This window comes from Ictalurus punctatus, chromosome 2 (genome assembly GCF_001660625.3).
Source record: "Ictalurus punctatus breed USDA103 chromosome 2, Coco_2.0, whole genome shotgun sequence".
Lineage (NCBI taxonomy): Eukaryota > Metazoa > Chordata > Actinopteri > Siluriformes > Ictaluridae > Ictalurus > Ictalurus punctatus.
The window spans coordinates 38,183,325-38,198,232 of record NC_030417.2 but is presented as its reverse complement, the minus strand read 5'-3'; the positions used below and the strand labels follow the sequence as shown (position 1 = coordinate 38,198,232).

General features: G+C 38.9%; 1 protein-coding gene across 1 annotated transcript in view; it reads right to left on the bottom strand.

The window, feature by feature from the left end:
• Positions 1 to 10,001: 10,001 nt before the first annotated feature.
• LOC108276075 (deleted in malignant brain tumors 1 protein) overlaps positions 10,002 to 14,908 on the bottom strand; it is a gene marked incomplete at its 5' end in the record, with an annotated part of 21,422 nt that continues 16,515 nt past the window's right edge. The window contains 5 exons of the mRNA XM_053677080.1: positions 10,002 to 11,414; positions 12,273 to 12,404; positions 12,500 to 12,823; positions 13,239 to 13,547; positions 14,454 to 14,762. Of these exons, the coding sequence (XP_053533055.1) occupies positions 11,215 to 11,414; positions 12,273 to 12,404; positions 12,500 to 12,823; positions 13,239 to 13,547; positions 14,454 to 14,762 (1,274 nt within the window). The remainder of the gene's footprint in view (positions 11,415 to 12,272; positions 12,405 to 12,499; positions 12,824 to 13,238; positions 13,548 to 14,453; positions 14,763 to 14,908) is intronic.

The window sequence follows — 14,908 nt, the reverse complement described above, 5'->3', positions numbered from 1 at the left end:
ATATATATATATATATATATATATATATATATTAGTGTAATTTATTCATTCACTCATCCTACCCCAGTGAGCCTACCCTAGGAACACTGGGTGTGAGGATGGAATACACCCAGGATTGGATGCCATTCCAGCACAGCGCACCATGCACACACATTCACGTATACCCATTCACTCCTAGAGTCACATTTAGCACAGACAATCCACCTACAGGCAAGAGAACCTGGAGGGAACTCATGGGGACATGGGGAAAGATTTGGGACTCCGTGGGTAGGATGATTTTACAGTGCAAAATTACGGAGCGCCTAAAGGGACATGGTGGTGGGAAAAAATTGGGATGTGGGAAAAATAAATCGAAGCTTTTGAACGCAAAAGCTTTTTAAAAAACTGTTTTCTCTCATTACAATTTTTCCCCACCAACATGTCCCTTTAGGGACTCCGTACAAAATACCTTATCAGATTCCTGGTGCACGCACAAGTATTAAAAAATTATGGGCGTGTTAATCAACGTGACAAAAATTACGCAATATTGACGTGCGCATGCGCAATATGCTTCACTTTTTACGCGTACGCTAGGAACAGCGTACAGTGCGTGACGCAAATTTCATCATCAGCAGAGTACGCACGTACTGTACGCACACCGCTTGATTTTTCACACGGAGGTCACACATGCGCATTTCATTCTTTTGCACTATTTAGGTGTTCCACAAGGTGGCAAAAAAACGTTCATAATACATTTATTTATCCATATAACAACAATACCGGTCATAACCTGGCAAATATATTTAACAGAGATTCGAATAATTGTTTATTAACTAATTTCGATAAAAGTAGCGATCTATGCACCGACTCTACATGTACAGAGGTAAACAAACGTCTTTAGCTGCGCTTAGTGTTAACACCGCCACCTAGCGGCGACGCAGACACCAACGCAGAACTACATATGCAAACAGCCGCGTAGGCTACAGTGTAGTCCGATGCAGGAGTATAAATCGGCTTTAAGCATACCTGAACTAGTCTTGATTGATTCTTGATTCTCATATTTCATGATCCTGGTCTTGGAGTACCCCAAACATTGCCCCTTATGTTGCAGGATTAGGTAACAGTGTCTTAAGGTGTTGATTATTTTTTCAATAAGCAGCTACCACTAGATGGCAGTCTCAGCCTCAGAGTTGGCGGTGTTCCGGAGAGCTGTCCCCCTGTTTCCACTTCAGCGCGCATGCGCGAAATCACCACGTTTTCTCCGGTTGCTGCGTTGAGCAGACAGTGTGTGCTTTATCATCGCGTGTCTGTTACCTACTTCCCATCAACATAAGATACATTTCACGTTGTTTGCTAGAGCATTTGCAATGAAATAGAGGCTTTAAAGTATAGAATGTATTGTTTTCAGAGGTTTTATTGCTCAAGTGTTGCCAGGTGTACCTGCTAATTCTAGCCTTGGCCCTGTTTTCCGAGTCTAATATGTCCCAGGTAGAACTGTAAATGCCTAGTTCTTCAGGGGCATCCTCTTTTCAGATGGTCATTTATTATTAGTCATTTTTGTCACAGCACCTTATGTTTTATTGCAGACAGAAATAAAGTATATTGCACTGCACAATTAGTAGTCTTATTATTTTAGGCTAAACATCTGTTATGCACTAGGACCTACTCATGAGAAGTGCACCTATAAAAAGTAGCTTCATTCAGCAAGTCTGAGAGAAGTGGTATATTACCTTCTGAGGATTTAAAAAGCACTACAGTGATGCTGGTGGTGTATTTCACAGTCAGCCTTATGTAGAACAACTTCCATCTATAGATCAGTCTTGTACACTGAGAACACAGGGAACAGATTTACCTAGAGGCCTGAGAAAAGTGGTTCCCAGGGCATTTTTCACCACCAGAGCAGTAGTAGCTTAGTGGGTAGGATGTTGGACTTGTGAGATTGAGCATTTAAACTCCAGCACTGTCAAGCTGTCACTGCTGGGCGCTTGAGTAAGGGCTTCAACCACTCAGTGGCATAAATGAAATGAATGTAAGTTGCCCTGGATAAGGGTGAAGGCAAAATGCTGTAAATGTAAGTGTTAACATATTTACATGTCATCATTATGTAACAATTTCTCATGTATAACATTTAGCCAGATGACATGACTAAGAAAAAAAAAAAAAAAATCTAATTTCATGGGTTCAAATTTTATTTAAAAACCATGACAAAAATAAATCCAATAAAGCAATTTAATTATAATTTACTGTCATGATTAAGGTTATGACCAAGTCTAGATTAGGCTGCACAGAGTAACCAGCTTGTGATTCAAAGGAAATGAACTCTAAATAAGGGAAGCCAGGAACAAACACCAACAGGTTTCAGCTTGTGATTCAAAGGAAATGAGCTCTAAATAAGGGAAGCCAGGAACAAACACCAACAGGTTTCAACAGAAGAAGTTGTGGTATATTGTGAAACAGAAGTGTACATGTAACTGTACACAGAACATAACACCAGGCATATCTTCAGGGTGGGCCAAGGCCAAAATAATAAACCAAAGAATTGTTTGTTAGAGAGCTAGTTTACCTAAAATAAAAATTACAAAATCTACTAACTCCCTAAGCCAAAAACAGAGACAAAAAGGACCCCTCTCCCAAAAGAAAATGGCAGCCACATCCATACTGCCGGCAAGCGAGTGAAACATACAGTGGTGACACAAACAGGTACAGGGATAACCAAACTCAGTCAGAACCAGGCAAAAGTCAAAACCAGAACAGCAATCAGAACACAATTATATAGGTACAAGGGCTACTAAAACAATTTCCCAACACCAAATTACACATAACCATCTCCAACATCCTCCCCTCTCTCTTCTCCTCTTTAAACGTGGTCACCATTCAGTGATGGGAGGCAGGAGCAAGGCAGGCTAGGGCAGGCTGGAAACTCTGGGAGGGAGTTCGGACCTGTACACACACAAGGCACAATGCCTCCCACAAAAAAAACAAACAAAAAACCCCATCTCAAAGATTAGCAGGTTGTAACACCCCCCAAGAAAATCAAGCTCATGATAGTACATCAGCAATCACATTTTGGGCAATCACGAAATTAAACCCTTGCACAATAAGAGACCATCACATGAGCCTTTGATTTGTATTACACATAGTGTAAAAAGACTAGGGGTTACGGTCAGTAAAGTCTTGAACGGGAGTGGCACTATCACCAAGATAAACTTCAAAATGTTAGATGGCTAGTAATAGGGCAAGAGCTTCTTTTTCCAATGGTGCTATAGGCAAGCTGATGTTTTAAGAACTTCTTAGAAATAACCAGCTGGGTGTTCCATCCCCTGATCGTCATCTTGTAGAAGCACTGCTCCTGCACCCGTGCTACCGGCATGAACTTCTAACTTGAATGGTCTGTTCAGGTCTGAAGCAGACAAAACTGGCGAACATCACAAACATTAAAGAAATTGAAAAATCACAATTGGACAAGTTACAAAAATTAAGAGCACAAGTAGAAGCATTCACATATGAGAAAAGGTTGGGCAAGACGGAATGAGGCAATGGCCACAAATTGATGAGCTTCAAAAGAAGCTCCAAACTGGTAACAATTACATATCTGCGCTTGAAGATTGCTGTGATAATGCAGGGTTCTCTGTGGCTGCTGTTAAACAAGGAGCATTAGATGAAGTGTTTACCTCAGAGAGCACGATAGTGATGATGCCACAGTTGCATTAGAGTGCAGGCCACGGAGAAAACTAGTCATCGAGCCTCTCTTCAAAGACCTGAAGAACCATGTCACCGAAGCCCGAAACAGACTATAACAAGATCTATTGAAGTACCAAAATTAACCCCAGAAATGAAGTCAGGAAGTATAATAAATAGACTGAACAAGGAAAGTGTTAGGCTGGTGACAAGATGTCTGAACCTCGAGAGAACTACTCTGAGAACAGAGAACTGCTACGAAAACAAATACTCAACTTCACAGAATTAGCATCTCCATTTGAATCAACACATCATGCTGAGTAAAAACTAGGAAAGCGTCACTACACTGTTTCCTCCTTCCTCTCCTCACACCCTTCTCTCTGTCAAGATCACCCTAATCACACCCAAAGTCTATATGCATCACATAACATGTTTTAATGCAAATAACATGTCAGCTATACATCTTTACGGTATTATACAAAAAGGTCTCAATGCGACTGGATAAATATGTTCTCATTTATCAACAGCAGTTTAAATTAAAATATTACATGCTGTTAAAGGCATACCCTCTCAGAGTCCCTCTCTCAAATTACCTCCTGTATGTAAATAAGGTACATCCTTCCACAAACATCAAATTATCACAAACGCCATTTGGTGGCCCCACAGAGCATTCTGAGTATTCAGGGGAGAGCTGGCCAAAGTTTCGTGGAATCTGTAGACAAGATCTCCCACACCATTGTGTGTAGTTCCCCCCTCTACCAGGTATGCAAATGTTGACTCATTTTGTATTATGTTTTGAATTTTATTGGAATGCAGTGTTAAGAATTATGAATACTGCATTATTAGTATTATGTCATTTATGGCTTGACTAATAAGAACTAAATTGGCTTGTTTTCCAGTAGTTTGTAAACATAGTACAGTAGTATTTGTTTTTATGCCTTTTACATTCCCTGAGCCAGTGTTGCATTGATCTTGTGCCTAAGACATAATAATAATAATAATAATAATAATAATAATAATAATAAAAAATTATTATTAGGTCATGGAGGGAAATGGAGACGAGGCTAACACGGTATGAAACTCTTGCTGTTTATAATGCTTGAAACTCACTATTGTAGTATACATGTATAGATCCAGATGGAGTTACTGGTATTAAATAGCACAACATAATTCTGTATTTGTAATTATGTTTATTATAGTCAAACGTTTGATTTTACAGGAAGTAGGGATTGAAGATGCCATTGTTGAAATTGGGAGCACTGATCTGTCATCAGGACACAAGTGGTAGTGAAAATGTTCCATATTCACTACCACTGACTGATGCTGTCCATCTGAACCGTGACAGCACTTGTGAAGGAAAGACTCAAAAATGCCCAAAAGTCCATACATTATGGTATGTCAGACAATGGGAAAGTGAATGTTAAGAGGTGGGATAAGAAAAACGTGTATACTGTGGTACAGGGCAAAGCAAATTGGCAAGACACCTTGAGCGAAAACATGCCAAAGAAAATGAAGTAGCACAAGCATAATAAAAAACTAAGGGGGACAAAGGCACGATGATATTTGAACTAGGGAAAAAAAGGAAATTTCCAATACAGTATTGAAATCCTAAATAAAGGTAGTGGGGAAATTGTGACTGAGGCAGCCAACAAAAAACACTAGTTGGCAAGACTTCCTGCCATGTCGGGATTGCCATGGATTTTTTTAAAAGAAAGGAATTGTGGAAGCATAACTTAATATATTTCAAAACTGCAGAAAGGGACAAGATTTCAAGGAAACGGAAGAGAGTGCAAGCTACAGCGTCTCGAAGTATACCATGTAAACCTGCAGTGTCTGAAGGTTGTAAATGCATCATTCTGAACATGAGTTGAGATGACATCACTAATCAGGTGAGGTCAGACATCTCCATCTATAAAATATGGAGAAATGATGTTTGAGCTCCACGGACAGGACAAATCGCAGCACAGTTAAATCAGTCAGAAAATGAGAGAGTTGGGGAGGTTTATGCTGGCAGTAAAGAAAGCTTAACCCTGCTGTACAACGTCTAGTGGATGTTTGTGTGCAAACAAGATTTCAGCTAGCAGTATCGGCAGCAAAGGAAGCAAGTGGGTTTGATCAATTTAAAAAAAAAAAAAAAAAAAAAAAAAAAAAAGGGGACGACACCCCATCTCTAGCTTGTAAAATTGGGTCCATCCTCAAGAAAGTCTGCAAAAATGTGACAGGTGAGAGTCTGATGAAGGAAGACCGTGAGGCAGGACAGAAGGCCAAGAATTGTCAGGTTGCTTGACTCTGACTGGAACACATTTGTCTCAAAGAGCTAGAATCAACCTTGAACAAAACAAATGGAACAAGGCTGCTGTTCTGCCACTGACTGAAGATGTTATCAGGTTGCACAAACACTAAAGTTTTGGAAGACCAGTCGAAAGAACTACCAAGAGCTCAGATCCTGTGGCATGGAGAAATTTTTCAGAAAGTGTTATAGTACAAAAAAAATATTGTTTAATAGGAGGCGAGAGGGTGAAGCTGGAAACCTGTTAATAGGAACATACCAGAAACGAAAAAAGCTCCAATGAATCCTGAGGTCTTACAGATTTTTTCCAAGCTAGAACAATATTTAAGTGAAAAGTTCACAAGCGTTAATAAGAGGAGAGAGTGGCCACAAAGTACCGGTCTTGCTCACCGACAGAACGTGTTTATCCCTTCACATACTAATAAAATACAGATCAAGAGGTGGTGTACCAATAACAAACCCTTACATGTTTGCCAGAATCAAGGCTGACACACAAAGGATCAGACTGTCTTAGCAAATTTTCAAATGCCTGTGAAGCAAAATTCCCTGAGCATCTCACAAAGCTACGCAAACAAGTGGCAACTTTGTCAGATCATGAACTTAAAAAAAAAAAAAGAAAAGAAAAAAGGACCAGGTGGCAAAATTTATGGGGCATGATATCCACATCCACAGGGAGTACTATAGACTTTCGGAAGATACCCTTCAAATGCCAAAAACGAGCAAATTGCTATTGAGCAAGGAGTTTCCTCTTACAAGGGAAAGTCTCTTGATGAAAGACTTGAACCTGGATGGTGAGTATAAAGACAACAGGCAGTAGGGTTCCTTGGAAAGCGGCATTTCAGCTTCAGTCCTGGAAGTCCACTGTTTTGCAAGTTAAACATTTTCCATACTTACAGCACATGTAAGCATGGAATGTTTGATAATGAGCCCATAAGCTGGAACTGATATGTTAGGAGTAGCAAAACCCTGAAAGTCTACAGGATGGTTGGCTTCAAGGACTGGAGTTAAAAAAACAAACAAAAAAAGCCCCTGGTAATAAGCACTCATTGCAAATGAACATCTTGTTAAATAGTAAAATCCGACAGCAGTTTAATTATAAAGATTTGTCCTGTTTGCTTTCATGTTTTATAGATACAGAGCATCTCTTCTCCATGGATAGCAGATTTGCACCAAAATCTCAGGAATGTAGTGATGTTGAAGAGAATGGTATGTTTTAACCATGATCTCCAAACTTTTTAATGTAAAATCAAATGTATGATGACAGATCAGTGCAGTTATTGTTTCTTATGCTGTCTTCCAATATTTAGACCTCAGCTGTATGGCTGGGCCCAGTGATGCTGTACCTCCTGGTAATGGAAATTATGCAGCTGTTGACAGTGTTATTTTATGAACTGTTGTCACAGCATACAGTTTGAAAAGTCATTTAACAGAGTCCTGTTAAATGATTGTGTACATTTGCAAATGATGAAATGTCTTTGTATTCCAGAGGTGCAGTTAGGGTCAAGTGTGCCAAAAAAAAGAAAAAAAAATGAATAAAAAATAAATAAATAAAACGACACTACCACCACTGTACTTCCCCTGTTCCACATAGTGAGTCAGATAAAATAATTTTGTCTGTTTATTATTCATTAAAAGGGCCTTGAGTAGTTTCTTATACACGATCAGCTGATACACAATCCAGAGCTGCTACATCAGATCCTTATGGACATCGACCGATACAGCACTGGCTCTCAGCCCACTACAACTACCCACCTTGCAAAGACTGAAATGATGTTGAATACAATTCTCTCTATTATTAATAGTAGTATTGGATTTGGATGGGTTTGTACCTGGTTAAATAAATTAGATTTGATTATATTCTGAAATTACTGTCTCTAGTAGATTACATTAAGTCCTTGTTACCACAAATCTGTGACCAGGTTAGTACAGGCTAAAATCCAGGTTCAGGTGGGGCATTAGGGCACACCAACTGAGATGTTAGAGTCCAGGCTAACAACTTGGCTTTAAGTTAAGTGTACAGGCTCGATAGGAAATTTCTGTTTAGGACAACAATGTTGATCTGAAAGTGTAAACCTTTGATTACAGTAATCTTATAGTTAATGTGTACATGGGAAACTATGGCATGATTAAATAAAGCTAATTTTACTCAGATATCATTGGTCTACCTCTAGATTTTAGTGATCATGACCTCTGGCTTTAAATAATGTTACTATAACTAAGTGTTACTATCCAAGTGGACTAAAAGTACTTTTTAGAAAAAGCAAGCATGGGCAGTCATCCAAATAGTATTAGTCAATTACATCTGGCTAATGACCAAGATTGGAGTGTTTGATCGTGAGATCCAAGTACACGGCCGGCACGAGACTCTGAGCGACATGGAATCCGAATGAACAAGCACAATTTAAAGTATAGAATAAATAAGTTATCAAATGTAAGAGGTCAAAAGTATCAAAATACAAATAACTAGGAAACAAATTCCACATAGGTTTGATGCATTGAATTAATGACCTAAAATTTTGCCAGTAAGCTTCTGGCACACACTCATATGCACAGAACTGTAGCCTTAACAGTGTCGTACTCTAAACTCTGTTCTAATGTAAAGGCAGAACACTCTTCTTGGGCTTTACCAGATAGTTTACACTGCAATAACATCCACAAGCTTTTTGGCCAATGTAATGTGGCTATTCTCTTGAATACAGCAAAATAAGCATCTACTTCCTCTTCTCGAAATACAGACACTAGCCCAATATGTCGGCTAACGTCAAAGGCAGGAGGACTCACCGATGAGGACGGCACTGCAGCAGGCTGGAGTGCTCAGCATCAACGGGATATGGGGAGGTTACTCTTGGGGAGCTAAACTTCCGTGGCAGCGGCACCAGCTTCCACTGATGAGCTGCTAGGTCGAGCCTTCGCCCATCAGCATACAGCCCCCAAACAGTAGCTGTGTCTGGTACTGTTGTTGCTTAATCACGATCTCAAGCCCTTTTAGTGCTAGTTACCAACCGGGGTCCACTACACCAGCCCGATACTGTTCAAGACCTGCATCAACCTCCACTAAGAAGCAGATCATCCTTCCTGCACCCATCAAAATCCTCTAGCATAGGACACAACTTAAACATAATGAAATCAAATGCCATAATCACAAAAAGCAAAATACACCAATACAACCTGATTCACCAAAAATAAACAATCAATCCCATATTAGCCTCCACATGTTATAATCCAGTCTAGGTTATGCCAGAGTAACCAGCTTGCAGTTCAAAAGGAAAGACCTCCAAATAAGGGACACCAGAAACAACAGACACGATCAGATTTGTTGCGATATATTAACAAATCGGCAAGTGTACATTCAACAACACCAGACATATCTTCAGGGTGGGCCAAGGCCAAAATAATAAACAAAAGAACTCTTGGTTGAGAGCTTTTTTTTTTTTTAACCTAAAAGAAAAACAAAAATACAAATGTAGTTCCCTAACTGCCTAATCCAAAAACAGAAATAGGACCCCACTCCAAAAAGAAATAGCAGCCACACCCCTACTGCTAATTAACCAAGTGAAACATATACAGTGGTGAATATACACACAAACAGGTACAGGAACAATCAAACTCACAGTCAGAACCAGGCAAAAGTCAAAACCAGACCAGCAGTCAGAACAAAGAATACTATAACAACAAGGGCGCGCAACACAACCGCCTAACACAACCGCCTAACACAACCGCCTAACACAACCGCCTAACACAACCGCCTAACACAACCGCCTAACACAACCGCCTAACACAACCGCCTAACACAACCGCCTAACACAACCGCCTAACACAACCGCCTAACACAACCGCCTAACACAACCGCCTAACACAACCTCACAGATAACCACCTCCAACATCCTCCATCTTGCGGCTCCTCTTCCTCTTTAAATATGATTGCCTTTTACTGATGTCATCACGGGAGGCGGGAGCAAGCAGTCTAGGGCAGTATGGAAACTCTGGGAAGGAGCTCGGACCTGCATACAAACATGGCACAATGCACACAAAACAAGACTTCCCATCCCAAAGATTGTTTGTAACAATAGTATGTGTAATTCCATGTGTTTTATCTACAATACACAGCTACTCTTAAATCTCATATAGTTACTTTAGCCAGTAACAGGCTGTTTTACTTTCTTAAGTTAAAGTATAGGATATTATTTGAATAATAAAGATTATAGAATAAAGATTATACAGTGGATATAAAAAAAAAAAAATAATAATAAAAAAAAAAAATAAAATAATAATAATAATAATAATAATAAGTTCACAGATATGGTGGTATGTTTTGGATCGTAAGCAGTTCCTTTGTTTCTCCAAACTCTCCTCTTCCCATGATTCTGGTACAAGTAGATCTTCATCTGTTCAACAGATGTTGGTCCAGAACTGTACAGGCTTTTTTTTTTAAAGATATTTTTTCTCAACATTCTCAGCAATGTTCTGCTGAGAAACCTTGGCTGCTGGCATTCATGTGGATGTTACTTTGACATGTAACACCAACCTAAACATTCTTGCAGACCAAGTACACCCCTTCATGGCAACAGTGGCCTCTTTCAGCAGGATAATGCACCCTGCCACACTGCAAAAATACTTCATGAATGGTCTGAGAAATATGATGAAGAGTCCAAGGTGTTGACTCGGCCTCCAAATTCCCCAGATCTCGATCCGATCAAGAGTCTGTGGGATGTTTTAATGTTGGTTACAGTTACCGCCGGATTATATGTGAATGTGGACACTGGTTTAAATTTGATTTTATCAAAAAAGTACTTAAAGCAATGAATTACAATAATACTCATGCTGCCTAATATCCTAATTCTAATAACAACATTAACATTAATCACAAGATTTTACATACACCTTAAAACACACTCTTACACATGACATAAAGCAAGTGGTAGAATTAAGATGGTTCCTACATCCAATATGCACATAGTTCAGAAAAGTATGAAAACAAAATTGAAGTTGTACAGTGGTGCAATAAAAATGAAATAAAACAACTGATGTGTGTTTGATCTCTAAGCTACTTTCATGTCAAGTAGCAGTCATATAAATGGGTAGAAATAAACCCATTAACAAATGCAAGTTGCATTATATGTTCAGAATGAGGAAAGAGCAAACTGATTCTGAAATCAGTACACCTGTAATTGAAAATAAGATCATCTTACCAATGGACTATTTAATCCAATTTAAACTTCTTATTCTTTGTAGACTATAGATATAACATAATTGTTTACTTCTCTACACTACCCTATCCAGTTTTCATACATTTCTTCATCCTCATAGTCACTGTCCACTTCACATATTTGTTCATGAACACCGACATTAACGTAGTCGTTATCCGAGTCATCTGAATCGTCTTTCTGGTGGAAAATGGTTTCTACATTTTCATAACCATGTTCGCTGTCTTCCTCGGTCTCTCCTTGGGGGTATGTGTTTTGGGCACCTATAAAATAATTGGGACAAAATACACACAAGTTTTGAGGTTATTTGCATATCAAGGTTCAGCAAGAATTAAAGTAAGTTAAAAAGCGCTCCATGTTGTCCTGTTGTTATAGTAAAATAATCAATAATGGGGTGGTGTGATGAAGTGGAGTTACTGTTACTACCCTGAAGTTGAATTAGTGCTTTAATAACATATCCCAGAATGATTCATTCCTCTTATACCACAGCAACTTGCCAATGATTACATTTAAAAAAAAATATTAAATGTATTTTAGAGTGACACTTCATACAGTTAATTTGATTATAGTAACACATTTACGTATGTCAAATTTTATACGTATAATGGGGTCAGTGGTAGCTCAGTGGTTAAGACGTTGGACTACGGCTTGGAAGGTCATGTGTTCAAATCCTAGCACTACCAAGCTGCCACTGCTAGGCCCGTGAGCAAGGCCCTTAAATCAAATCAAATCCTCAGTTGTATAAATTAGAGAAATGTAAGTCGCTCTGGATAAGAATGTAAAAGTCGTTCCCTCCCTCCTTGGTCCTAAATACATTCCTGTTTCTGAAAACTACACTTACACCTTTAACTTGGACTGTTACAAAGTGCTGACACTGGAGACTTCTTCCATAAAAGGTAGATCTCCTCACAGAGCATATCAACAATCATATATTTTCCTTTCTTTAAATAACAGTATAGAGTGGATAATATATAAGCATGAGCATATATAGTATATAAGACACTGTACATTAATCCAACACCTTCAGAGCAGAATCAAGAATTCAGCACCGCTGTGGTATAAAACCATTTAGTTATTTCTTTAGTAAGTTTTTAAACTTTTAAATAACTTTCGCAACTCACGCTGTGTTTCCTTCTTCTTATCCATCTGAGATTTTTGTCTTTTCTGTGTCTTTACAAAGCAAATGATGACTAGAACTAAAATGAAGAGCAGTCCTGCTGTTACTCCGACACCAATGTAGGGAGCAAGAGATGCTGGGAGAGAAATCATCATCATCATCATCATCATCAAGAATTTTACTCTCTAAACTGCAGAACACAAAAGGCAGAATGAGTTCATTTTGCTATACCTTTCACAGTGATTTCCAGCAACTCAGTGGTAGTGGAGGTAAAGGTGCGTGAAGACACGTTAACTTCATAAGTACAGCTGTAGTTTCCCTGATGGACAAAATCTGCCTCAGGAAAATGGAAGACGGCTGAGTGGTTAACAGCCAACTGAGTCCTGGTGAGGTTGGATTCAATGATCTTCAAGTGAAAGGAACCTCCTGGATACTGACGTTCAGTGGAGCAGATGATGGAGAAGCCATAGCCTCTTGTTACTTCTGGTCCATCAGACTCCCAGTGGAACCATCTATCAGCAGCACTGAAGGAGATACTGGTCTGCTGCAAGTTCACTAGAAAACAACACGGATTATCAGGAACTTCAGATTGCACTTACCAAAAACAATTTATGCCCAAGTCTCACCCATTCATCCAACTTCACAAGCTAAAAATCTCTTCTGCATTTGTAAAAGACCCTGATTGCTTATAACACACATCTTTTCAAGACTTTACTTTTGACATAGTATACAACTGTGGGAGGCTTACTGTATAATTGCACTATGCAGTGTCACCCAGAAGGATATGGGAACCCAAAAGGGTTCCCTTTTGAATCTGGTTAAATATAATCAGTGGGACACACATGGCACCCAAATCATGGAATCACCCTACTAAAAGTTGTCATGTTTACAAACCACTAAAATTTACATACAATGCAAAATCATCACATAGATGAAAGGGCCATAAGATGAAATACTTTTTTTTTTGTACCTGAGCAAGTAACACCAGCATCTTCAGTATGGTCACAGTCGTGTTCTCCATATCCATTATGAGAGCACTGTGTGATGTTGCTTTCATTTCCAGAACACTGAACATTATCCAGCCATATTGGGCCACCTTCCAAGCCAAAGTGGGCAATTTGATTGGCATTGAGGGCTTTACCACATCCAAGCTGTCTACACACCACCTCTGCATCATTCATGTCCCAGTCATCATCACACACCGTTCCCCACTGGCTATTGTACAGGATCTCCACTCTACCAGAGCAGGAGTCAGTGCCACCTGCAAGTCGTATGTTACCTTACAAGACAAACAAAAAATGCAAATTAATATTAATGAATGATAATTAATCTCGCTACAACACTGACAAACACCTGGACTAGTGATTCCATTTCTGCCATTGCTATTTTTTTCTGAAAAATGATGTCAGGTCTTTGATATAAATCAACAATGAACTTTACATAATGATAAAGTGAAGATGAGCGAGTGAAAACATCACAAGTGACTTCCATCTCATATGAGGAGAGAGAGACATGAGATGTAGATAATGCTGATAATAAAAGTGATCTTTAGCATTTCTTACTGTAAAATTAGATTTTTTAAAATACTTTAATAGTATAAAATAGTATATATATTTTTCCCCCATTAATAGATTATAAATTTCAAGGTGAGCAGAGTGGCTTTCAGTGGAACTGGAATGAAATCTTTGAATGTCATTTTGTCCTTGTTCACTTGTTGGGGTAAGCAGACTTTAAAAGGCTACAAATTGGGTAATTAGTTTGTAAAATAAAAGTAAAAGCATAGGATTATTAGAAAAGAAAACCTTAAGAATTTTGAGAGTCAGTGTTTTGTCTGTGTGTGGGATATTTTCAACCTCAAATGGGAAAGAATAGTTTAAATTCTTGCTGTTGATACTGCATGGAGAGTGAAGGGGCAGGACTCCTTGGTTCTCAGGAGAAAATAAAAACCTCATTCAAAACTTCATATGATGAAACTTGTCCTGGGCAAATGCAAGGAAAATGGTTTTGGCAGCAGACTGGGTATCATTTTGGTTTTTAGGTATTAGGTATTTTAAGAAATAGTTCTAGCGCTAATGTTAGTTAAGCCAGAAGTAAATTTGATCACGATGAAACTACAAAAAAAATCATACAATGCAAAATCATCACATAGATGACAGCGCCATAATAAAAAGTACTTTTTTTTAACCTGAGCAAGTAACACCAGCACCGTCAGTATGGTCACAGTCGTGTAAGTTAAATCCATTATGAGAGCACTGAGTGATGACGCTTTCATTTCCAGAACACTGAACATCATCCAGCCATATTGGGCCCCTTCCCAAATCAGAGAAGGCATTCTGATTGGCACTGAGGGCTTTACCACATCCAAGCTGTCTACACACCACCTCTGCATCATTCATGTCCCAGTCATCATCACACACTGTTCCCCACTGGCTATTGTACAGGATCTCCACTCTACCAGAGCAGGAGTCAGTGCCACCTGCAAGTCGTAAGTTACCTTACAAGACAAACAGAAAAATGCAAATTAATTTGAAATATTAATACAAATTCTGACCTGTGTGAAGCCAGAAAGTCATGATGACCGGCCCCTTTTTTCTTCTCATATCATACCCATGAATGTACATTGATGACAGGGTCATAATA